This window comes from Sciurus carolinensis, chromosome 8, assembly GCF_902686445.1.
Source record: "Sciurus carolinensis chromosome 8, mSciCar1.2, whole genome shotgun sequence".
Taxonomy (NCBI): domain Eukaryota; kingdom Metazoa; phylum Chordata; class Mammalia; order Rodentia; family Sciuridae; genus Sciurus; species Sciurus carolinensis.
This window is the reverse complement of record NC_062220.1, coordinates 76,003,384-76,029,853: the sequence shown is the minus strand read 5'-3', so window position 1 is coordinate 76,029,853 and position 26,470 is coordinate 76,003,384. Positions and strand designations below refer to the sequence as shown.

Below are 26,470 nucleotides of genomic sequence, written 5' to 3'. Positions count from 1 at the left end.
TTGCTTAATTTCTTTTAAATCCATGTAATGCAAATTTAAAGTACCATTATGAATGTTTTTACTGATGTCTGCAGATGAAGTCTATTTTTAGTCAGTCTTGTCTCACACTTTCTGCCATGCCTCTCCCTGACAGCATTGTACTATGTAAATATTTCTGGTTATGTTTATTGAGATGGTTGCCTAAATTTGAGTTTGAATAAAACCTTAAAGCTTTCACCCAGAATCCATAGAGTAGCTATAGGAGTTAGGGAAGTTTAGTGTTGCTCTTTGTACTTCAACTTTTAATATCAGAGCACATATTGAAACCATAAACACAATGAAAATCCAAAACCTATTCCGACGATATTGGAGGAATATACCCACCTCCCCTTTTATTTTTAAAGAGCCAAGGGCGTGGGGAGTGGCAGGAATAAATATTCTTAAGATGTTAAGTCCTGAACGCCATCCTTAGTGCTTAACCCCCTAGAAGCTTGCAAAGTAAAGAACACCCCCACCCTCCCTTTCAAAATCTAAATCAATATTAGATTTCTGAAATATCGGAAAAGAAAAGTCTTACCGTCAAAAGCTTGCTGCAGGTCCCAGCTCAGACCCAGACTGAGGAGTTGAGCAGCTGGTGAGCAAAAGTTTTAGGGTTTTTTTTTTTTTTTTTTTTTTTTTTTTTTAAACGAAGTCTGCAAAACTAATTTCCCTCAAAATAGGGCTCAATTTCCGTTAAAGAAAGCAGCACTTACAAATCTCAGAATTCCTGATCAACCCCCACTCCACCCCACCCCTAAGAAATGGAAAACAATTCGATCTTTTACATGGATGTGAAGGTTTATTTCGAAGCCACAATTCCAGAGCACTCCTTAAAATTTTGAAAAAGGAGTCAGACTGAAGCTGGAGGGACTGGGCAAGGGGAAAGGTTCTGCCTTAGGGACACTCTTCCAAGATTAATCAATACTTTTTCCTAATTCAGACCAGATGTCTAGCCCAGTTTGCTGTGCCCATTAATCCCATTACCAACTTCAAAGACCTGGTCACCATCCTCTGGACACCTGAGACAATGAAAATAACGGGGCGACACTGCTGGTGGCACATTCAGGGCCCAAGCCGGATAGGTGACTGCAGATATTCTTCTGATGTGACATTTCCCAGACAGGACCTGTCTGTTCCTGCATCTCATTAGGTGCTGCTGCTAGTTGTGTGTTCTGCCCCCAGCAGACTGTTACCCCGCAAGCAAGTGGATGTACGAAGCCCAGTCCTCGCTCTCACAAATTCACCAGTGTCAAATTTTCTAACTTTTTCAGGGATGCGAACTTTAACCAGGGAGACTTGGAGAGCTAGCAAATTCTGGTGAGTATTGAAGTGCAATCTTTCTCAGCAAATGGAACAGTGATAGTGGGAAGGAGTACAATTAGTTGATTTTTGAGGAAGAGAGGGCGAACTATTGGGAGGAAATGAGGGGACTTGAGCTGGTTAGTGAAGAGAGTGAGGTTTGAAATATGCGTGCAATCTACATATCTCATGTGACAGGGACGAAATTGCTTTGGAATATTTTTGACCCAGGGAAACTTGGTAGACAAGTGGATAGAAAACTGAGAGACCAGCAAAGTGGGGATAAGGTCTGGAAAGTCCAGAAAGGGGGAAGCCACTTGGCATCGCACGTGAGGATGCCCGGGGCGCTGATATCCGCAACGTTCTCCGCCTTATGCCTTCGCGCCACCCACTCCATCAGGTTCCTCTTTTTTTCCGCACAGAGAACTTCCCTTTGCCACCCGTAGTACATATATGCAGCCTCTGACTTGGGACTCCGAGTTCTTTAACGACCCAGCTACAGACTCCAGCGTTGAAAAGCTAGGTGCGCCTCTGAGCGTAGGGAAGCGGGAGATATGAAGTTTGAGAAACTTTTTGGAGCGTGAGTCAAACTAGCTGTTCTTTTCTTTTGAATTCTTTTACATTCCGCGCTCCTCAAGAACGAGGCGCACGCCTGGCTTTTCTGCAGGTGACAGTTCACAGATGGCACTAACAAATCGCATTTCCTGGGAAAAGTGAACCGATAGCGAACTAGGTGCGAGATTGGGGCAGGGGTGAGCTGCGACTGACTGGACAGCCTGAGCCTGAGTCGCAGAGCCGCTGCCCGCTCGGGCGGGATTTAGGCTCCGGGCGCGCTGCTTGTAGTCCTGGAGACTGACAGGGTTGGGCGGGCGTGGACGTGCCGCGTCTGTCCAGCAAACTATGTGAAGTGGAAGTGAGGGCGCGTGGTGGCGCAGACTGAGCAGGAGTTTTGGAGGGAGTTTGCATGTGGTCAGCGCTGGGCTCCTAAGCCAGCCCCCAGCTCACATTACACTCTATTTATAACCTCTCAGAGTCATTTCCCTCTGAATGCAGTTCTCTGGGACCACCTTCTTTTGGCTTCAACTGCTCCCACTCTTGACATCTGAGCTGCTCAGAGGGAAGCTTCTCCAGGTCCGAGTGTTTATATGTAAAGGAGACTGGCCGCTAGGGCTCAGGACCGGGATTATCCAAGCTCTGCAGAAAAGCGCGAGGTTATTACTTTTGGAGGGGGAAAAAGTCACACGATTTCCAGTGAAAAGTGACAGAGGTGGTGGTGTTTGGGACCGTCGTGAAGTCTTCTGCCTGGATTCCAAGACTTGCATGCTATGGAACACCCGCTCTTTGGCTGCTTGCGCAGCCCGCACGCCACAGCGCAGGGCTTGCACGCATTCTCTCAGTCCTCTCTTGCCCTCCATGGAAGATCTGACCATATGTCCTACCCCGAACTTTCTACTTCTTCCTCGTCTTGCATAATCGCAGGATACCCCAACGAGGAGGGTATGTTTGCTAGCCAGCATCACAGGGGCCACCACCACCACCACCACCATCACCACCACCACCATCAGCAGCAGCAGCATCAGGCTCTGCAAACCAACTGGCACCTCCCGCAGATGTCCTCCCCACCTAGCGCGGCTCGGCATAGTCTCTGCCTCCAGCCTGATTCGGGAGGGCCGCCGGAGCTGGGAAGCAGCCCGCCGGTCTTGTGTTCCAACTCTTCCAGCTTGGGCTCCAGCACCCCTACCGGGGCCGCGTGTGCTCCTGGGGACTACGGCCGCCAAGCGCTGTCACCCGCGGAGGCGGAAAAGAGAAGTGGCGGCAAGAGGAAAAGCGACAGCTCAGGTAAGAGAGTGCAAAGTACCCTCCTTGAGAGTGCACGCGGTTGGAAAGGGGGCGGGGAGATGCCAGGAAAGTTTCTCGCACTACAGTGAGGCGACAGGGAAGATGAGAAAAGTCTTGCCCTCTCGCTCCCCGTGGCCAAATCCGGCGGTGCAGCTTTGGTTCGGTTATTTGGGGGCACGTGTTTTCCTGAGGGTAACACATATACGGCCAGTACCACTCTGCTCTCCAAGATCCCAAACTAGTTTACCAGAAGGTTGTGTAAAAAGGGCAAGCAACAGTATGTGAAATCGATTGCGAAGCATGACAGTTCATCAGAGCGCCGGGAGGGGTGTGCGCCCTGGGATGCCGCGTCCGTTGGGCTGGCGTGCGTGAGGGTGCTGCTTCTTGACTTTTTGGTTGCAAATTCCCGACTCAGAGTGGCTCGATTTTTCCCATCGTTAACTGGATTTCCAAATTATTGCACAATGTTTGGAACTTGTAGTGGAACTTGGCAGAGCGCATGAGAAAAAAGTTTTAGTTTTTTTTTTTTTTTTAATATTCTGATTTTAGAGTTCTTTAAATAGCACCCATTTCAAATGGTAAAATATTCTTTTTCGTGGGGGGACGAAGACGTTATCTAGGAATTTAGTTTTCAAGGAATGCTTCAAGATTTGTTAATAAGTAAATGCTTAAGATGGTCTTGAGGAAAGACCATTCCTAATCACAGTTCATATTCCTGTGGTGCAGTTCATATTATTTTCTTAAAAAAGAACCTGAGTTTCAGAAGTGGAAAATAAAGTCCTGCCTCAGTTGGACAATATCTGGACAAGTACTGAGAAGCAAACAGCAATTCGGGTATTGCTGGTTCAGTTCTAGCTTAAAAGTGATATGCTAGCGTGCGCGCCGGAAGCGCTGATCTATATGAGAATAAATTGAGCAGACTCCTCAGAACCTCCTTGAACCCCCGTGTCTGAAGGTGCTGTTTACCGCGTAAATTTTAAGGATCCAGAGGAACTGAAAGTTTTCCAGGCAACTCTTCCAAGCCCTTAGCTATCTATAATCATAACAATTGTTAAAAGATAGTTTATAAGTGAGGAAGGTGTGAGTTTTCTTCCGTGGCTATAGGGCAATCTGAATTCCATCGTTTGGAAAGTGTCATTTTATAATGCTTTATTTTTTTTTTTGAGTAATTGTGTCACTAGTCATAAAAGATAATCTCAGGTATTAGTTTGAAAAATTGAAAACTGTCTGTAAAACTTTAGCCAAGATGCTTCATGAGTGACAATAACTGAGCTATTTCATATTACTTTGTAGTAATGTTATCAATTGTTCCTCAGTGTTAGTATGGAAAGGATACTTCTGTCAAGGTCTCAAAATCTAACTTTTCCTTTCAAAGGTCAGGGGCGAACTTTTAATGCTCTCTCACAAATTAGTTTATATCTAAGAAAGTTTACAGCATTATCACTCATTTTTATGGATTTTACTAACTATAAATGTAAAACTCTTAAGAAAATGAGTTGAAAGGCTAATCTTAGCAAGAAGGTTTCCATTATCATTAGAAAAAAAGTAAAATTTAGAATGCAGTGAGCATTTCACAGACTGGGCATTTAAGATGAGTCATTTTGGTACACATATCTCAGTGCAGGCTAGTCAGAGTACTTTTATAATTACTGGAAAGCTTACTGTTCATTTTATTTTCTGCAATGAGATACCTGTGTGATGAATTTTTTCTTATGCTTCTTGAACTGAACCAATGCCCTTAAGTTTCTTAGGCAAAAGGAATTTTCATACAGGCATGTTATTTCTGGTTGGGGGAGCAGAGAAAGTGGGATTCAAGAACTGACTCCCTTAAATTACTTTAATAAAAAATTTCATTTATAAATAGTACTTATCATTCCCTTCATCGTTGGAACAATGATGGAACAATATAACAAAAACCTTAGTTTTTGCCATTGAAGCTGATACTTAGGGTACTGAAAAAACAAAAATAAAAATAAAAATTTGTGTCAGCTGCATAACAAGACAAAATCATTGGAGACTTAGAATAAACTTTTTCTTTGAAGGATATTTTTAAAGAATGTTTGACTAACAAAAAGCAAGTACCACAAAAGTTTCTGGTTAAATCTATGGACAGTAAACTTATTAAAAATAATAGTCAATTTGCCAATTTTAATGTCTGAGTTAATATTTATTACATCATTAGATGAGTTTAAATTAAAAATATTTTTCTCCTGTAATGATGTTGCATTTGATCATCCATAATGATCATTATTTCATTTTATAGTATCATAAGGATCTTGATCTAATAGAAATTAAAGCAACATAAAAGATTATTATGGTTCTGGTATATTATTAGCATACTTCTCATTGCTTATAACATGGTTTTAATATTTCAATAGTTCTAAAAATTAAATTAATTTTGGAACTTTACAATTTAAAATTGTATTAGATGAAAATTAAAACATAGTAGAGATCATTTGATTTTGTCAGGCAGTTTAGAATTACTGGGTATATATAGTTGAGAGAGTACTGTACATAAATCTAAGGCAAAGTTGGAACCAGAATTCTGAATTCCTGTATGTAATACCCAGACTACATGTGTATGTGTTTATGACTTTAAGTTCTAATAGAATTTTGAGTGCCAGAAAATATTGATAAAAGACTGAAGTATTCATAAATCTTACATTTTTATCCCTACTAACGATGCTAAACTTACAATTTGTAACATTTTCCCAGCATGTATTTATATACATTTTCCCTCTATGAACACACATGAACACACACATACCCAAACTCAAAATGCTTAGTGGTTTAGAAGCAAGCATTTATAGACTTTGGTCTTCCATTATAGTTTATTGACAATTGAAAATAACCAAGTTTAATAGAAGAGTACACCATTATTTTTTATATGTGTTCAACATTTTTGTAACTCTTAGCCTGCTATGCTTTCCAGCATTATTAGTAAAGCTAACATCTGCCACATCTTCAAAGGAACTCTTAAAAATCAAAACTTTACAACTATACTTAAAACAATCAGTACAAAGCAGGTGATTCTGAAAAATGTCTATAAACAGTGTGATTTGCTTGACTTCAATTACATTAGATTGTTCTCCAAGCAATGTAGTGGTAGGTATAAATTGCCCACTTTCATTTAAAATAACCAAAATTAGTGAATATAACTTCAGCTATTAGGTAGGTAATGTATAATATAAATATGTAAATATTTTCTATTTGACTTAGTTTTTAAAAAGTAAGCATATATTTTATTTTAAAAAAATCAAACATATCCAAAAAATAGGGGAAAGTAGACAAGTGGTTATTTGGGGAGGTGCATTTTACTAGGTTTTGAATCATAATTAGATTCTTATAAAATGGCAGATATTTTATTTATAGTAACTAGCTCATGAAACATTTGCTTTCCATGTCTGTGTATATGTTTGTATACCAAATGACAAGCAAGGATTATGTTTAATATTCCGAAAGTTAAGCCCAGAGTAATGTCCTACTCAAACTATGTCTGGTATTATATTGTAACTTTTCCTAGCTATTTCAATTATGTTTTTTTAGGAAAAATGTCTTTTCTTATTCATTTCTATGTTACTGCATCCTGGCCTTTCAGTATTTCCATTAAAATAAAAATTACTTTACTGTATCTTGAAGATTACAGGAGAATATTGACAATATAAATGCAATAGAGGTATGGAATATAAAATAACATTTTATTGTTTTTGGATGTTAGCTTAATTTTAGGTGTGCACATTTTAAAGTTGTGACCTGATATTGATAGTAATAATAACAATAATAATTATTATTCTAGGTATCATTGACATAATATGAGTTTTCATAGATGACTACACTCAAAAGTCAAGAGCAGAAATTTCTTTAGAATGAAATGATTCAAGGTTTGAATATAAGCAATGAATAGAAGGAAGAATGCAAATATACATAGTACTAGCTCCCAGTTCTGTGTAAACTTCTTTATAGTTTATTTGTAAAGGAAAACCATTAAAGCAAAGCAAGGTAACACACAGGCTTTCATCAGATTAAAAACCCAACAGTAACTATTTAAAATGTTAACTGTTGTTTTATAGTAATTATCAATGGAAATCATTATGTTGACACCCTGTAAGCTGATTCCTACTGAGAAACTGAAAAAAAAAAAAACTTAATCATTTCTGCATTTTCCTTCTGTGTTTGAAGACTGATCCTTTATCCTAGTGCTGGAATGTATTTCTTGTAATATTTATTGTAAGACCTAATCACTTGAAGAAAGTAATTTTAAATAAAAATGTAATAGCAGAAAGGATCAATTCTTTCTTCTAATTCCATGTGCAATGGAAGAATTAATTTTTTTCATTGAAGTATGTCAACTGATGAATGAATTAATAGAAAAATGAAAAGAAAAATTCCCCACTTATGATTCTATTAAATGTACTTGGCATGGCAATGTTGCTTGGTGTGGACAATTTTATTAATTTAATATGTTTAAAAGGGCAACTTGAAACATAAAACAAAGATGGGTATACTTTTTAGATTTTCATTTCAAGTGTGAGCAAACAATATAATGCAGTAACAGATTTTAGTTTTAGACTATATTTGCTTCATTGGCTTATATCTAAAATTTTGGAGCATACCTATTTTTCAAGCATTGCTATGAGAATTGCAAATATCCTTGATAGGTCAATGATAAGGATGGAAAATATTAGAAAATAAATTACATGTAAGAGTTTCTTAGAATTTGTTAATAGTTATGGTTGGTTTATCACTCCCAAATTTCTGGGTTTTAAATTTCTCTCAAACTTTTCAATTTGCCTGTTTTTTTATTCTAATAACACATTTTGTGAGTGAATTTATCATGTGAAGTGAGACTATCAACAGTAGCACTTTTCTCCCTGATTTATAATCATAAAATAAGAAGGACTAACTCTTGAATGGCCAGTTAAATGACATTTCCTGGCTACTGGTAAGGGCGACCAATTCCAATGGTTAAAAGTATAAAGAAAAAAAAAGTAAGTACATAAGAAAGAAATAAAAATAAACCAAGATCAAAGTCCACAAATAGAAATTGATGTAGGTAAGATATGTTTTCTATTTAACATACGTGACATAACATATCTTATTTCAACTTGTTTCTATATATTATGTTTTGGTAATTAATAAAGTTCACTGATTTATATATATGCATATATATAAATATGTAAAGGATTTATGTATATATAAATATGTAAAGGATGTAAAGGTTGAAGCACTGACTTTTTTCCTATTTTTGTTATGGAGCCCTTATCACTACTTCTTTGAACAGTTGTATTGAATGAAGCCTCCAAGTCAAGAAGGAGTAACAGCAAATAGGATAGTTGGCTATAGAGGTTTTGCTCAAAGTCATTGTGAGATGCAAAATCAAATTGCAGAAAACCTTATGGAATATTTTATGTAGTAAAAATCGCAATGGTAAAACTTCATTGAGGTATCAGCCTTCAATTTGCCTTACCCATTTCAAGGCAGAATTAATCTAAAACTGATGCCCTTTTCTTTAATGGTTCTCCCTATTTCATGTGCAGTCTAAATATATAGGGAATTTCCTTTCCCTTTAAGAAATTTGTGTTACGTGGTATTTTATCATAAATAATAATCAATAACATAACTATTGATCTATCCGTATGAACCTAAGATATTGTTTTTATATCTCTGAATAACCTTTTCTATTTAAAACCTTTTGACATGTGTTTTACTAAGTCAATATGAATTTATATGGTGAGAGTATGAGTTATTTATAAATTTTCTCTACTTTTGAAAACTTAAATATACAAAAAAGTACTCCTTTACTAGTGAAATCTTCACTTATAATGTTGTATTTTCCACAACAAATATAGTATTTCTGATATTATATGTGTTGTTGTTTGTAAATTTTGTACTTTGTATTGGCATTTTGTTTTTTATGGATTCTTAAAGTATTTTGTATGTTTATTGGTCTTTTCTATTCACATATAAGTAAGAATGATCAGGTAAAATCTATGTTGTATCTACACATTTATAAAAAAAATTTTGTGAGAGATAGGAAAAAAATTTAAAAAAATAATCACTTTGCTTTCTCTATACTTGATAGATTTTAAAAATTGATAGATTTTAAAAATTAATAAGGTATATTCATTTTACATGATATTTCTGCTATAGCATTTAAAAATTTAGCATTTACTTAAAATAATGATTCTAAGATGCCTGTATGTATAGGTAACTTAATTCTTAAATATTTGGAATTTTTACTTTTATTGCAAGTATAATGTGTTGACTTAATAAATGATTCATAGTTGTGAAAGCTTTAGGTTATGATTAAAACTTCGAATTCAAAAATTGTCCCTCTTCGAAATTTTATAAAATAAATTTGGTTTGTGTATTGCAAATATATTTAAATACTGTGTCATTTGTTTTCATAAACTTTTTAAGAGCCCTCAAATTTAGTACTTGCAGTTTGCCTAGGCTATATTATTTGAATTCTGAATATGAGGTGATAGCTTTTCATAGTTTTTAGTTTTTATAAGTTGCAAAGAATAGATAAGAGGGCAGGTGCTGTATTAGCTGGGATGTGGCAGCTGTACTTAAGCATATGTTAAATCAATGTATTTACATAAAAAGTCTTAACGTATAGGTGTGTGTATGTTAACAGACAAAATTCAAAGCAGAATTTCTAAAAGTACATCTGAATTAGAAGCATCCACATTAAATGCTGTAATATGATGTTAAATGTTCCAATTACAAATAAAATATTAAGCTTGAAACATATACAGCTGTGTGGAGAGTCTAGCAGACTGAGCTCGTAATCAATGATAGTCGTAAAAGTCAAAACTGCCAAGTCCCCTGCAGTTTTGTTTTCTTTTGTTTTTCTCTTTCCCTAGCTCATTATTCTCTGCACACTTCAAGAGATTCCCATAATGCTCCAAAAAAAAAAAAAAAAAAAAAATCCTAGTTATCTTACATGTTTGTGGGCAAGAAAATAATTAAGATGAAGTCATCTTGCAGGCTCTGCGGAAACGTACAGGAGGGTCCAACTTAGGTTGGCAGATGCCACTTGAATTTTAAAGGCCTGGAATTTTACTCTTTGAAAATATAGTCTTAAAGCTTTGCCAGAAATGACACCCAAATAAAAACTTATTTTTGCAAAGTGATAGTTATTTGCAAATGCAGTGATGAAACGTATTCAGTGTCTGTGAAAGCAGCTTCTTGTACTGTCTGTACTGCATAGTCAACATTTAGATAATTATTCTTAGCCGCCTGAAAAACTAGTAAACTAAACAGAGGCATAGTCTTAGTAATTGCAAATAAAATAAAATGGGCGATGACTCTTATCAAATGAACAATGAGTATAAAATAAATTTCACAAATTATTGATTTATTTAGTAGCCAAAACATATAGTTTAGAAAAGCAGAATTGTGTCATTCAAAATTTGGAACTAAGGGGTAAAACAGCTTTGATTTTGTAGGACATCGGTAATGTAACAAATGCCTTTCCCAGTTTAAGGAGCATTAGAATAGTGCTTTCCACTAACTGGGTAGGAGTCAAATGATGCTTCTCCTTATTTAATATTTTTCAAAAGTAAAATGAGTTCTCAGTATGTTTACTGCCTTTAACAATTAAAATCTTCCCAACTATAGCTGTGTTTACATGGGAATTTTTTTTTTCCTCATTTGAAATATAAACGGGTCTGGATGTATTAAACTAGACAGCATGTGGATGTAAACTGTTGAGACAGATTGAAATGACAGGAAAGCCAGAGTTCAGGCATCCAAATCTGGGGGCCTGCTGCCACCCACATTTTCAGGATTAACATTTTGTGAACATTCACGCTCAAATTTCAGGGAATAATAGATGTGTTTCCTTCTAGGACTGCTCTTTGTCCTGAGAAGTTGAATTTATTCTTGGATACCCAAATGTTTGGGAAAATATGAAAAAGCAGCAACATTGTCTTTCTTCTTTGCAGATTCAGCGATTGGTTGATAAATTATAAATTACTTGTCATATTTTCTTAGCATATAAGACAAGGAAATGGGTGGTACACTAAAAGGGATAATCGAAGAGAATTTTATAATGATGGTTTGTTGCTGGGTAGTATTATAGGGGGGAAAAGAGGAAATAAGGAATCTCCCAGGGTCTATTCATAATTGGAAAATAGCAGCTCCCTTAAAGCTGAGAGGGCAAATGGAGAACTCTCACCAGAATCCTGTGAGAGCAGCAGGACAGACGTCTTCTGGCAAAGTCAGGGCCTGGCTGGAGGATTGCAGTTCATATCAATTATTATCCCAAAACTTGTCCTCAAGTCCTCTAGTCTCCTTCTGTTGCCTCCCATAAGCCAAATGTAACCAGAAGTCACAATAGAGGAGCCTCATGGATAAAATGCATAAAGTGAACCTAAGGGAATGTGGGCCACATAGTGGACGTTTGGAGAGTAGAGCTGGGGAACACAACAGCGAGGGCTACACCCTCCCACTTTCTCTGACTATCTGTCAGTACTTGACCAGCAATATATTTCTCTGTATATTAGGTGCCTGAAAATTAAACTGACAATATATATAAAACACTTACGACAGTGTCGGACCCAGTAAGTATTTATTGTTGTTTTTGTAATCTATCCATGAACGTGCAGTTATGTTGTGGGTGTGCATCTTCTGAAAACCATCTGTTTTACGGTACCTATTTTAATTTTTTTTTTCTTTTTCGGTGGCAATAGGAATCAAACCTGGGGCCTCACACATGCTAGGCAAGCATTCTACCACTGAGCCATATCCTCAACCCTATCTATTTTAATTTTTAATATATTCCTATAAAAAGTGTTGCTTGCCTAAATGATTGCTATAGATTTAAAATAATCTATACTGTCTCTAGAATGGTAGGTTGCATGCTATTTTCCTGAAGTGTGGGGTGATTTCTAACCAGGTTATGTAACAAGCTCAAGTTGTCTTCATGTCCCTTAAAAATCCCTATTCTGCAGCCTCATTTGCTTGGGAATAGTCTTACCTCCCATTCTTAGATGTCTGCTGCCACTTGTCCATCAAAGTGTGTTTCCAGTAAGAGCATATATTAAACAAAGCAAAGAAAAAATCAGTCTCATACAAAAATATAGCATGTAGTAGAGCATTTGGTCAAGAGGAAGTAGAATGGATTCAATATGACAATTAAATTTCCTTTCTCTGTTATAGCTGTTAAGTATGAGGGTAAGTGTGACATTTTCCTGCTATGTTATTGAGTTTATTGCAGAAAGAATTTATATATTGTAGCTTTTTGTTATTTTTAGCAGTTCTATTTGAAGACCCTCATGAATGGCAAATATGCAAATACTACTAAAATCTAAAAACACATCTCACATAAAATACACAAGAAAAACTATTTCACTGACCACTTCTTTTTACAAAGAAAATAGTTCATTTGTTTGTTTATAGTTAATAAATTCTTGAGAAGTACTACTTAGGTTGAGGTAACAAAGCAGTAAAGTCCTGAGAAATTGGCCACATTCACTTTATTTGGTTTAGTCTCTTCTCCTACACCCATAGGGTACTGTGGAGAATTCAGAAATGTACTTGAGAGAAATTTAAAATTATTATATACAAGGGTCTTCAGTGATTGTTTTTGAATAAACAATAGAACCAGACACTGCATTAAAATCCCAAAAGTAGAGTTAAATTCTTTTGAAGATTCACAGCAATTTGGTCGCTAAAATGAGAGAAGTTCAAAGGAATAGTGAGAGTCTCTCTGCTTTATAATAGAAGAGCAGAAAGGGAGGAGAGAAGAATATATAGGGAGGACAAAACATTAAATGTTCAGTGGTACACAGTGGTGACAAGAAAGACCCAACTGCCTCAACCAGTTCATTAACTCTTTGATTTCAGAGTGGGTTTCATTTGTCCAAGTTTTCTCAATGACTTGTGATCTATAATCTTTAAACAGATCATCAAGCTCAGAATTATCATGGCACTAGAAGGGACTGACATTACCCAGTTCAACAAATGTATTTCCTAGATGAGGAAAAGTGCCCAGAGAAGTTAAGTAACGTCTGTCCATCTGGCCAAGTAGTGGCAACTGAACTTGCCTATCCTGACTTCAGCCCAGTGCCCTTAAAAGGAAAATCTCATAAAATATTTTGAAACCTTAAGTTTTCAGTCCTCCAGTAAAAATAAATTTCAGAACCATTTAAAACGTTGGCTACTTGCTTTTGAGAGAACAAAATGTAATTTGACAAAATAATTTACTTGGGTGTAAACTACTGTTCTCTCAATCTGATTTTATGATCACCTCAGTCACTCTTCATTCTCGTTTTATTAATATAGACACGGATGAACTTTCTTAGCTTCAATTTCTAATGAATATAGACACTGATGAACTTTCTTAGCTCAGTTTCTAATGATGTAGTTCCTGTTATCAATGACCAAAGTACCTAAATATTTTTGTTACCTTATGCAATATATCATAGCATTTTGAAGTATATGAACTTTGCTCTAAATAATAGACACCTATGTCAACATATATCATTTGTATTTAATTTAGTTCACTGTCTTCAGGAGTCTTGAGGTAACAGTTCACTGAGCATCCTTATCTGTTTTCATTTTTCCCTACGAGAATTTTATCAATTTTGTTACTTTAGTACATACCAAAACTTAACTCTAATATTCCCCTTCTTGCGATTCTATATTCACTTGATATTATAATACAATATAAATGTTTAATTATGACTTTGATGCATATGACACAAAGTATTAATGTCTTTTAATTAAATATTACTAGATTTGGCTTGTACATATGTAAGTATGTATACATATACATATGTACATACTTAGAATTATGATTTTCTGGCACAGCAATCTTTTTATCATTGTCCACAAGATTTTTTCTACCCCTCATTTAGTCAAGAACCATAAGTTATATGATATATCTTAATATCTCATTTCCTTTAATAAGTATGCAGGCGATAAATGAATAAACTTCCATCTATAATCTTTCAATCTAATCATAAAAAGCCTTTGTTGACCAAGTGGGTAAGTTTTTTTGATAATGGTTTTTCTTTGTTTTAACCAATCTTTTTTTCCAATGGACTTATTTATACTTATCCATTATTAAAGAAGCTATTTTAAGATCATTGTTAATCCACGTGCAGTTATAAGAAGTAAATAGGTACATAAATTATTTTCCTCAAGTGTGAATTATTTAAATCATTATAGCACAATAACACAACCAAGAAATTGACATTGATACAACCTACCTAATGTGCTCAGATTTCCCTAGTTTTACATGCTCTCCCACTCAGTGTGTGTGTGTGTGTGTGCACGTGTTTATTAAGTTCAATACTGTTGGCCACTTTCATTTTTTATTTTTATCCAATAGTTTATAATATCTTTCTAGTTCATGTGTGTTATTTTTATTAAAATATGGCTGGTAACAGCTTCTCAAATCAATACCAATCTACACAAATATCTACATTAACACCACATTATTATCTATACTCCCCACAACAATGCACTTACATTTTTCCTTGTGATTCTCTCTATTGTCCCTCATTATGGGTCTTCAGTGTCTGATTTGAACTGCTTGCCCTCTATAAAGAAAAGGCAACATCTTTTTTTTTTTTTTTCTTTTATTGTGATATCCATCATAGGGCTAGGTTCAAGGAACTGCTTGGTTGATTCTACTTCTGGCATAGAAAATATTGCACTAACAATGACTGAATCGTCCATGCCAGAGGTTTTCCAAGGATCTTACTTCCAGGTTTCCAGTAGTAGGGACAAATTTGAAAGGTACTTGGTCAGTCCTTGGAAGAGTTGAATGAATATCCAGCTTAATTTAGCTATCTGATTAATATTTATGGATACCTTCTAAAGTAAAATTCATTTGATCTTGTGTTATGTACTTATTATTTGTGAATTAGTTGGGACAGAAATAAAACATGTATTTATTTTAAAAGTTTACCATTACTCAGTAAAAATCATCTACATTTTAAAAGGTAAGGTATCCTTATTTTCAACAATTTGGTAATTGTTAAACTCAAAATGCCTATTAGCTAATTTTTAGGAATGTCTTATTCCATTATTTCAAAGTGAGACATGAATAATGTAAATGTTCTGGGCAGAATAGTTTTGCTTTGTTGAATTTTTTTTTGTTGTACTGGGATTGTGTTTTTGAATATGACATATAGTCAGTAACCATAATATTTTTAAAAAATTAAATGAAACTTTGAATTACTGGACAATTAGGAATGGATGATGTTAAACTACCCACATGTTAATTTGATAGTGGCAAAAAGACTTGCCGTTTTGAAAAAAAAAGTGTTATTTTCAAAATTTTAAGTTGGCTGAATTTTAAAAAAGAAATTAAAAATCCCTCTCATGAGAACCTTGATACTATGAGGCTGGTTTCATCAATAAATACTGTGCCAGTATCATTCTGCCTTGAGTATGACTCGCTAACTAAAGAAGATTACGGGATTAGAGAATGTGGATTCCAGACTTCGACAGTGACCACACTTGTGGCCTGGCTAGTAAGGAAGGAGCAGGGCTGGTGAGGGGTGGGCAGGCTGAAGACAATCTTCTACCTGGAGTTCTAGGCTTAGTTCTAAACTGATGAAAGGAAAGGTTGCGATGAGTCTACTTGGACAGTGAGTCTGTATTTCTTCTTGTAGGGCTAATCAAGTCAATCCATACCACGATCTACTTTGACAAGTTTATTTTTTTAATTCTGTTTTCCCTGACTCTGATATTGATTCTCCTTCACCAATTCCTTCAATTCTTAAGGAAAACATGCATTCAATTCTCTAGACTTTTTTTTATTAATACATCTTATTACTTTATGAAGACCAATAATTCTCAAAACTGATTTTACAATGGAATGATATGGACACTTTTATAAATCTTTTAATTATTATTTTTGTTACCAGGGGTTGAACCCAGAGGCACTCAATCACTGAGCCACATTCCCACATCCCCAGCCCTTTGCATTTTTTATTTTGAGACAGGGTCTCACTAAGTTGTTTAGGGCTTTGCTAAGTTGCTGAGACTGCCTTTGAACTTGTGATCCTCCTGCCTCAGCCTCCCAAGTCAATGGTCAATGGGATTATAGATGTGTGCCACCATGCCTTGTTCATTTTTATAAAATTTTGAAGTCCCATAGATTATGATTCAGATAATATTAAATGGAATGCAAATTTCCAATATTGAATTTAACAATTACAAAATTACAACCTAAGAATAGAAAAAATAGTATCATGCATTTTCAGGTGCCCATTATGTTCAACATTAGTCAACACATAACATCTTTTTCTACTTTTTATTATTAATGTATATTAATTGTACAAATTAATGGGTATCATTATGACATTTCCATGTGGGTGTATATCATGCCTTATCTCACATGTGACATACCTTATTTCACTTATGCTGTCCCACTTTCCCCTCACCTTGATTCAGTTATTTTGGAACAAATGTTATCTTCTCATTCCATCTGGATATTGGTATTTTTAGAAAGTGTCCAAGTGATTCCAGTATATAGTCAGGAATGTACCAGTTTATAATAGTCTTGGCTCTTGATTGAAAATTTCTGAGAGATAGAAATTTTGTATTCTAAATATTATGCCTTTCAGCACATGGTCAGCAATAGTGGACACTGTACTCTGTAAAATATTACAGATTTATTACAGATTTACTAGAAATAGCTGATTGTCTAATTGCTTATCACCAATTAGTGTGATACTCTCTTCTGCTGTGGCTATTTAAAATTAAGTATAATTAAAAATTCAATTCCTAGATCCCACTGACTACATTCAAAGTATGCAATATATGTACAGTTTCTACTGGCTAATTTATTGGGCAGTGTGGATATAGATTTCCATCTATTAAAAAGTTCAACTGGATGGTGCTTAAGATAAAAAGATGAACTTACCATTTAGTCACTGAAAGAGACATTGAGGATGGGAACCTGTTCCACAGAGAAAGAGATCATGAGAATTCAATACCATAGGAAGCCAAATATAATTAGAAGTAGAAGCATATCTAAAAGTAAAATATAAAGCACACTATTTTACTTAAAGTCTTTGGTATAAATGCTTATGTTTAATCAACCAAAAATTTAGAATAAAATATGTTCATGGTTTCAAATGAGCTTAAAGTACATCCTAAAACAAGGAGCAATTGAATATAATATCTAAACCTGGGGTTTGGGCAGTTATCAAAATAAAGACAAAATTAGAGATATTAAATTATTAAATTATAGATACACAATTAGAATGAAGTAAAATACAACATAAAAATGGATATGACTATTAAAAAATAGAATTTTGGAGGGAAGGGGTATGAAAAATGGTAGAACGAGACAGACATCTTTACCCTATGTACATGTATGATTACACGAATGGTATGAATCTACTTTGTATACAACCATAGAAACGAAATGATGTACCCTGAAAGAAAATAGAATTTTGGAAATGGGAAAGCAAACAATAAAAGCATATTCAAAAATGTAAGGTCAACTAGGGAGATTCTTCCAGGCCTCTTGAGGAATAGGGAGGAGAACATTTTTCTGGGAAAGGGTGGGGAACATGCCAGGAACGAGGCTAGATTTTCCAGGGGGAAAGTATGAAAACTTAATAGAATCAGACAGTGGCAATTAGTGACACAGAATTATTAACTTTTAAAGTCTCTTAAAAGATTAGATTTTCTGTAATCTTTGGTTGGAATTCCAGAATTGCAAGTCAGGTAGCTGACAAACAGAAGTTAGTGACAATTTTTTATTTTTATTTTTTTTAGGAAGAAAATGGGGATAGAGTATTCATCCTGGCATGAAAAAAGAGCAAATGCAAGGAAGAGTAAAGTATAGGGAGTCTCATGTCTATATTATGAAACATCTGGGCCTGTTTGGCCGTGGCCATACATTGTGAAATTAAGCCGCCGCAACCACAGTGTTTTGAGTCTATGGGAAGGGGGAGACTATTCACTAGTGAATTCATTTTTTTTTTAAAATAGAGATTAATTGGGAATTAAGTGGAGATTGAACTATTAGCGATTTGTGGTATAAAAGACAATATTAATATTACACATTAGCAAAGCTATCCCTGGGAGTATTCATGTTAGAATTTATGAGTTGAGAGAATTCATTAAAATATGGAAATGTAGACGAATGTTAGTGATCATATTCATGATATCTTAGGAACACAAAAAACAAATATATACCTACATAACAGCACTGAGCCAAACATAAACAAGTATCCAGGCAACTATTATTGTTTATATGGGTTTTTGGAACAGAATAAGTCCAGACCAACTATAATTTGTAATAAAGTTTTATTGGCTGTGTAGAAGGGTAGGGAAAATCATTTTATAGTTTTCAGTGAGTGAAATTTATGGGCTTACTTTTATTTTGAAACTCTGCTCATGTTATTGATTGCCATCAGTATGTAAATGTGTGGATATGGTAATCTATGTAATTAAAGTCAAAAGGTTTTTACTTTAGATTAATAAATGTGATTTTCTCCAATTAAAAAAAAATAAACCTCATTGCTTTTTCCTTGGACATAGTGGAAGCAAGAGGTTATTTTCTTAATAGAAACCCTTTAGAACAAGTAGTCTATGTATGTGAAATATCTCTGAGAGAAAAACTAATTATAGTATGTTAATTAAATACAGTAATGTAGTTAAGTGTATGCTAGTACACAGTAGAAATAGGTGATTTACATATTGAATGGTCTGCCTTGAAAACTCAGGATGTGAGAAAGCCAAACTAAACCAATAGGAAATTCAAATATGTTATTTGAAGAGGATGGAATAAGTGGATCCATAATTTAACTGTGTTCTAAAGAGGTGCTGAACTAGGGAGGGGCTGCGTTAAGCAAGAGGCACAAGCAGAATGTTATTAAGGGATTTCCTCATGAAGTAGTTGTGTTATTCTCAGGTCAGACATAAATACTTTCTCACATTTTTCTCTACACTTCTCTAAATATTTTTGGGGAACTTTCTCATTTTACATTTTCCAATGGAAATACTTCATTTTGAGTCACCTATTAAACTCAGGAAGCAGTTAGTATTTTAGATCAATCTTCAGGAAAATTAGTATTTTAGATCAAGCTGACTTATTTAAAAAGTTAGTTCAGGGAAGAGCTATTTCAACAAGTGGTAATTAGTGTCAAATTGTAGCCTATCTCACCCCAGGTAAGCTACCCTTACACCAATACAGTAGGTGTTTCAATAGCACTAGAAATCACAATTTCCTACATAATTCTCTGAATGCCTACTGTAATGTGCCTGCTATGACTCTGTGATGGGGGCACACCAAGGTGAACAAATACCTTGATGTCTTAGAAGGGTCCACAGTGTAGTAGGAAAGAGAAAGATGTAAAATTTGGTCACAACAATATAATAAATAATATAGTAATGCATGCAGGGAAGGTGTTGAAAATATCCAAAGTAATGAAGGAAGTTTTCATAAACACAATTCAATTTCAATTTCTGTGACCTATTACTTCCCTCTTCTGAAATGATAAGTGCAATTAAAATCCAAAAACTGTTGCTCTTGGAAAAAGTAAGGGGTTCTATCAAATGATAAGTGTATCAAGTGCGAGTTAGGTTTTAGGTTCCTAGAATTGTACATAAAATCTCTTCCTTGGATATTTTTATTCATATTCTTAGCTATTAGGATTCCTTTATCTCAGATACCAAGGTTTTAGTGGGAGAGCAATTGATCCAAAATAGCTAAACTTCACAGTTCAAACCTACAATTTCAGGAATGGTGTTTTAGCTTGGTGGTAGAGCACTTGCCTCCCAGGTACAAAATTCTGGGTTAAAAAAAAAAAAATCCAGAGTATCATTTGATAAAATCATAGTAAAAAGAAATTTTGCTCACTAATGAAATATGTGTGCTATTTTTGGTATGAAATCAATGTTGTTTTGATAAGATAAAGGAAAATTAGGCCTATGGAAGACACTGTGGAGTACATTTGCAAGCATGACTGGGATATTTCAAAGGTCGACTTTAAATCATAAAGCAGGTGAACTGACTTTTAGCCTTTCCTATTTTTCCTGTCTTTGGTATTCATTGTATTTCCTCCCTCCCTTCTTTCTTTATCTTGAATCCTGTTAGGCTATATTTGAGCACATTATCTTAATCTTAGAATTGGAATGGATTCTAGAAATCATCAAAGCTATCCTCTTGGTCTTAGAGATGACAGAACTGTGGTTCTGAGTGCAATATCCTGAAGATTGGCATTAGAGCTGTAACTAATAATCTCCCATTCAGTACCTTTCTCTTTTTTTATATAATCAGTGTCTGAAAATTTCAACCAATATGTTTAATAAGGTGTCAAATAGTTAAGGTTTTACTTTTGGGTATGCTGAGCTGATCATTTCTAGCCAAAAGGGCAATTGATAGCATATAACTACTTTCTTGGTCCAACAATATTATTATTTAATTATTGCTATCCATTGGTTTTTCAGCAATAATTAAATAATAATGAAATGACAGTTTGCTAGCAATTTTAAAAGAAGTTAATCTGGAAGCTGTAGCATTTTCACTGATGAAAGGTCAATGTCTGCCTTGCATGACATTTACTCCCTGGTGAAACTGGTAATTCATTTAGAAGGAATAATTTGGCCCATTCTGGAATTGATGCATATTCTTCAGATTTACTATGAAAATTTGGAAGAACATTAACAAATACTTCATCGATGACTGAATTAACTAATAAATGCATAATACTCTTCTGCTTGAAATACTTCATGATCTGAAATATGAGGGTTTCCAATCTTCTCTTTGTAGATACTAGACATCTTCAGTGAATCTGTATGATTTATCATTTTTTGTTTTTAATATTCTTTCAATTATTTCCAAAAGATACTGTTACCGAAACACCAGAATGGTTTATTTCTCTTTATTTAGGGTAACCTAAATGTGCTCATTTTCTTTGCCTTATATTACTCTCTAAGGATATGTGAAGGAAGTCATATAAATTTGCAAATTTGAATGTATTGAATCACATGGAATCGATTTGTGAAAATGTATAACATTGTCTTGAACATTCAGAGTGTGGTTAAAAGGGAGCTTGAACTGTAAGAAAAGTACTTTTTTCTTTTTTTGTGATGTCCACTTAACTAATAAATCTGTCATCACTAACTGGTCTCCATTTCCTCTGAAATAAACAAATCACTATTGAGTTCTTTGAAACAGGAGACTGCCAGGAAAACGAAAGTCACTTTTGCTTCATCTTCCAAGATAAAATATTTAATAAATGGAAATGAGATGCAACCTAAGGAGTGGCGGGGTCTTCACACCTGCTAGAAAGTCCAGGAGATGCCCCCAAAGCTGGAATTCAAACAAACCTCAAACCTTGACAGTCAGCAAAAGTGCAGAAACTAAGCCAAGAAAGAAATTTATAAGAGTCTTGGAAACTTCTTATGTAGAAGCTTGATTTGTAGACGCATAGGGAATTGGAAGAGGAAAAGAAAGGAATTTTATCTGGATATCTGTGGTCCCCAGTTGAATTGGTCCTGAACTAATAATATCTTTAAATTATTCTATATTCTACTTTATATCTAATGGCAGTTGGTCTTCATATAAAAACCTTGGTTAGAAAAGCAGAGTCTTTATTAAAGAGTAAACATCAAGCATCGATGGAGGATGATTTTTTGTTGTTTGCCTACAGGTTTGATTTCAGAGTGATATTTCATTATTATTATTTCTAAATAAAAATAAAAGAACTCCTTTAAAGAAAACTCACATGAATTCTACCAGCAGTTCACTAGGGAATACAAGGTAAATTAAGAGGCAAGACAGAAAGAAGTCAAATTTCATCATACCTAGAAAGATTAAAAAAACAAGTACGATTCAAAGGAAATAAACAGAAAACATTAAGAGGAAAAGTAAAAGTGTATCCCCAAATTAAATTTAAGGCATAATATGTTCTCCTTTGAGATTAATCTCCTTTGAGATTAATCTCTTAATTTTTGTTAAGAAACTTATTGGTCTCAATAACAGAAAATCTTTCTTAACCTAACCCATTCATATGTTGTTATTATCTCTTTTAGCATAATTAACTGTTATTTATGTATTTTCCTATTTAATAAAGGAAAAATAGAAAGAAACTCCAAAAGACACTTGATCAGAATTTAAATTTTTGTTTCAGTTAAAGATTTTCTTCATTTCAAGATCTGATAAACTCCTTAACTCAGGTATATACATTTTTTTCAGAGGTGTTGAAAGGACCAGGGGTGTGATTGAGGAGATCAAAACAGTGAGTCATTCTGCCTCTGCCAGCAGCTCAAGGATGAAATGATGTTGGTGCTTTAACCCCTGGTCTTCTCTGCTCCTTACCACCTGCCTGTGCTAGTCCCTCTCTCAGGACACCAGCCACTGTGCCACAATTTATAATAGTTCTAGACTTCAAAAAGCCTTTCTGTTCATTTTTTTTTTCTTTCAAAAGTAAATTCAATATTGGGAATATAGCTCAGTGGTAGAGGGCCTGTCTCGTAAGCACAAGACCCTGGGTTGGATCCCTACCGTCCCCAAAATAAATTAATAAATAAATTTTAGTGGTATGAATTCATATATTTTAAAGGTTATTCCTCTTGCTTGACATTAGCGGGTTTGGACACAAGATGAGTCCTTATTTTGAATATTGAGTCTTCCTACTCATCAATTTTCATTAATAAATTAATAATTTTGTAGAAGGAAATGAGGGGGGTATGAAAAACGGTGGAATTAGACAGACATCATTCCCTATGTACATGTATGATTATATGACTCTACATTGTGCACAACCATAGAAATGAAATGATGTACCCCAGTTGTGTACAATGAATCAAAATGCAGTCTGTAAAAATAAATAAATAAATACATAATTAAAAAATAATTTTATTGATTTTCAGAGATATTTCAGAGATATTCCTGATATTTTTAAACAAAATATAGTTTATGTCTATGAAAGAATGTCACGCCACACACTTTTCTGTGTGGTTTCAGTCACTGGGAACTAAATAGGAAAGTTTCAGATAGGTGGAATCTCAGGGAGGGAGGAAAAGAGACTCTTAGTAAATTGAGACCTGAATCTACAAGCATGATCTTTAGTTAGAACATCCAGTGAATGTTTGTAACTGATCAAATAGAATAAAAACACAACTAATTTAGATGTCATCAAATTCAGAAACTTATACAATATGCCCACAAGTGATTTATGGCTACTCTACTAAACCAAAAAGAAATTTTCCAAACTCCAAATATCAAATACTTGTCATAGGACATGATTTTCAAAGGAGTTTATATGAAAACCTGCTCATTTCTTTTTATATATATGAAAATTATGTATATAATCAGAGAGCTTAGCTTTGGTGGGTCACTCATCTTTTCTTTGAGACATGAGGGCTGTGAACTGCCCCCACTCTGCTTTGTGATGCAGATAAATGCATATAAATCTTTGTGCCTTGCTTTTGACATGCCATGGAATTCTTTTCAGCAGTGAAAGTCAAGAACCCTTAAAGGCCCAGTAAAGTTCCCATTCTTCTCTTTGGAGGGACCTCCTCAGACCCCTGCTTGGTGACAAGTTGACACTGTATTCAGAGGATAAATTCACAGATGAGTTATTTTTGGGTGTGAGAATGATGACGACGATGCTAATATATTGTAGGCTTGAATTGTTTGTATTTCTGAATTATTTGATTAAAAAATTATAGGGACCTTTTTGCTACCATAATTTTGACCATTCCTTACATTTTGGCCTCCAGAACATGAAATTTGCATTATTTGTTAGGTTATTGTTTTCAAATTATGGAAAACGTAGATTGATTTAATGGAACTGTGCTTTAAAATTTTCATATGCACTACATTCAATCATAAAATTTTTGGAGTGATTTCATTCTTTATAAATCTCTGGATGAAACACAAATAAATTACCAAAAGTACTCTTGGTTACTGCACACTGTGGATATTAAAGAGGATGTGGAAAAACTTTGAAGGAATAGGGGCCTGCTCCATTGTTCTAAGCCAAAAATATCAAAATTTGGCTTCTAACACTATGGAAAATAAAAGTCTGCTTATTCCTATAGGGGATTAATGCATTACTCAACCTTGAAAAATTATATTGCCTGGCAACTACAAAGTATGTTCAATTTTCCCAGTCCCTCTTTCTTTATTTCTTTATTTTGAATCTAGTATCATTCAAAGTTTCTGATCTGCTGACAGTTTCAATCTCACTGGAGTATATAGTACCCCTGATATTCATGCTATTGGAGCAGTTTATATATTATTTATTGATTATAAGAAAAATTGGAAAATTTCTTCCATGTCTCTTTAATTACTTTTAGTTTAGAAAAAATAGAGAATTGGGAAAAAAACACTAAAACTCATACATACCTCTCAGGAGAAAATATTACATGTTACATTAATATAGTGTACTTGTTTGAAGACCTCAATGTTGCTAAATTTAGGACTCTAAATAATAATCTTTGACTGGTTTACTTTTCCTTGTAAAAAATTAAGTATAAGCCAAATAGCAGTAGTAGTGCTGATCTTCTGTTCAATATTTTTTTAGTCAATCTCCGAAAAGCAAATAAAAGATAGTTTGTAGGGGCAAAAGGAAAAAGGGTACTGATATTTGTCTTTTTAATTCCAGAGATTTGGATGGTCTTGCCAAAAATAAAAGAAAATAGCAGGGTTCTGTCTAACTCTAAAACTATTTTATATTCTATTTTTCTCTATTTAACTTGACTTCAATGTAAAGCTATTACATATTATATTATATGATTATACAAATGTGGTGGCAATAGCTAACCCAGTCAGTTGTTACCTGTTACTGGAAAATTTATCAACTAGCTGAAGTGTGGAGAATGATACCATAATGCCAAAATCCCAGGCTTAGGTTTTGTGACCTTAGCTTCTCTAGATAATGGCTTTCTTTTGTGGATATAGAGCAAGGCCCTAATCATTACCAGTCACATAACAAATGCATTTCTGTTGCACAGAGAACTGTGTGTGCGTGTGTTTGCCTAGCCATAAGTGGAAAGCCCATTCAAGAATGCCACTTTGAAATGGTTGATCATATTTTTAGAATGATCTCCTAGTCCTTCAGGCAGTTGGTCATTTATAAAGCACATATTGAGTGCCTCTACTGGCAAAGTGATTGATTTCTAAAGCAATGAGTGCTTGATTTTAAAAGGAAAAAGAGAAGCTTAGGCCCCACATTTTATGTAGGTGCCTACTTGACCAAATCAATTCAGTGAATGTGTTAATGTATTAATCAATTAAGAGGAAAATTGGAAAACTTTAAAATCTGTCTCTCAATCATAATTAACTTAGCTACAAGAATAAGATCAGGTTGCACAAAGTCGTTGGTGTATTATGTGAAATTTTTCACCTGTGTCATAACAAGAGCTCTTCTTTAGTTTATTCCAATGTTTTCTCATTTTAAAAAATACACAATTGTGATCATGAACTTAACTATCATTCTTTGAACACTGAATATGTGCTAAGCACAGTGACAGAACCTTAAGGCAAATCAGTGATTCCCAAATCAGGGTAATTTTTGTCCCCCAGGAAACATTTTTGGTAACACTACAGACAAATGACTGTCACAACATGGAGGTGTGGAGTGTTGTATTGGCATCTAGTTGTTAGGGTCCATAGATGAAGCTAAATATCTTACAATGTTTAGAACAGTCACCCACAACAAGAAGCTTCCAGTTTCATTACAGTGCTCAAGATGAGAAAATCTGGAGGGAGGAAAGGACCGAGAATATCTAAACAACAGGATCAGGGGACTGGGAATATAACTCAGTTGTTAGAGTGCTTACCTTATTCATAAGGCCCTGGGTTCAATCTCCAGCACCACACAAACACACACACACATACACACAGGAATAGAACACACACAGGTTCTTTTTCTTCAGAGGGGTCCATCTAATTCTGCCCTGATTAAAACCCTTGAACTAATGTATTTGTATTTCATGTTGCTTATGACTCACACCCTTGCAACTTTTCCCCTCTTGTTCTCCCCTCTTTATGCTTTGAGTTTCAACCCCAGGAGAAAATGGCTTTTCAAAGGACATTCTGAGTTCTTCTGTACTTCTAGATTTTTGTCCTTGCTATTTTCTTTGTCTGGAAAGCTCTCTGCATCTACAAAAATTGTACTCATTCTTTAATATCCAACCTAGGATATTAAATCCAACCTACGATGGCTTCTCCTTGAAGCCATCCCTAACTCATTAGAGGAAAGGTATTCATTCCTTCATCCCAATGATCCTGTCACTTACATGCATGCTTTTATTTTTAAATGTGTTATTTTGCATTAAAATAATTAACCAATATCTGCTAAACTTCATCACAGTGATG

General features: G+C 34.7%; 1 protein-coding gene across 1 annotated transcript in view; it reads left to right on the top strand.

Annotated features, from left to right (window-relative positions):
* The first annotated feature begins 1,824 nt into the window (after positions 1–1,824).
* Positions 1,825–26,470, top strand: part of Meox2 (mesenchyme homeobox 2) — a 63,820-nt gene continuing 39,174 nt past the window's right edge. Inside the window, 1 exon segment of the mRNA XM_047561606.1 lies at positions 1,825–3,156. Within this exon segment, the coding sequence (XP_047417562.1) occupies positions 2,643–3,156 (514 nt within the window). The 5' untranslated portion in view covers positions 1,825–2,642.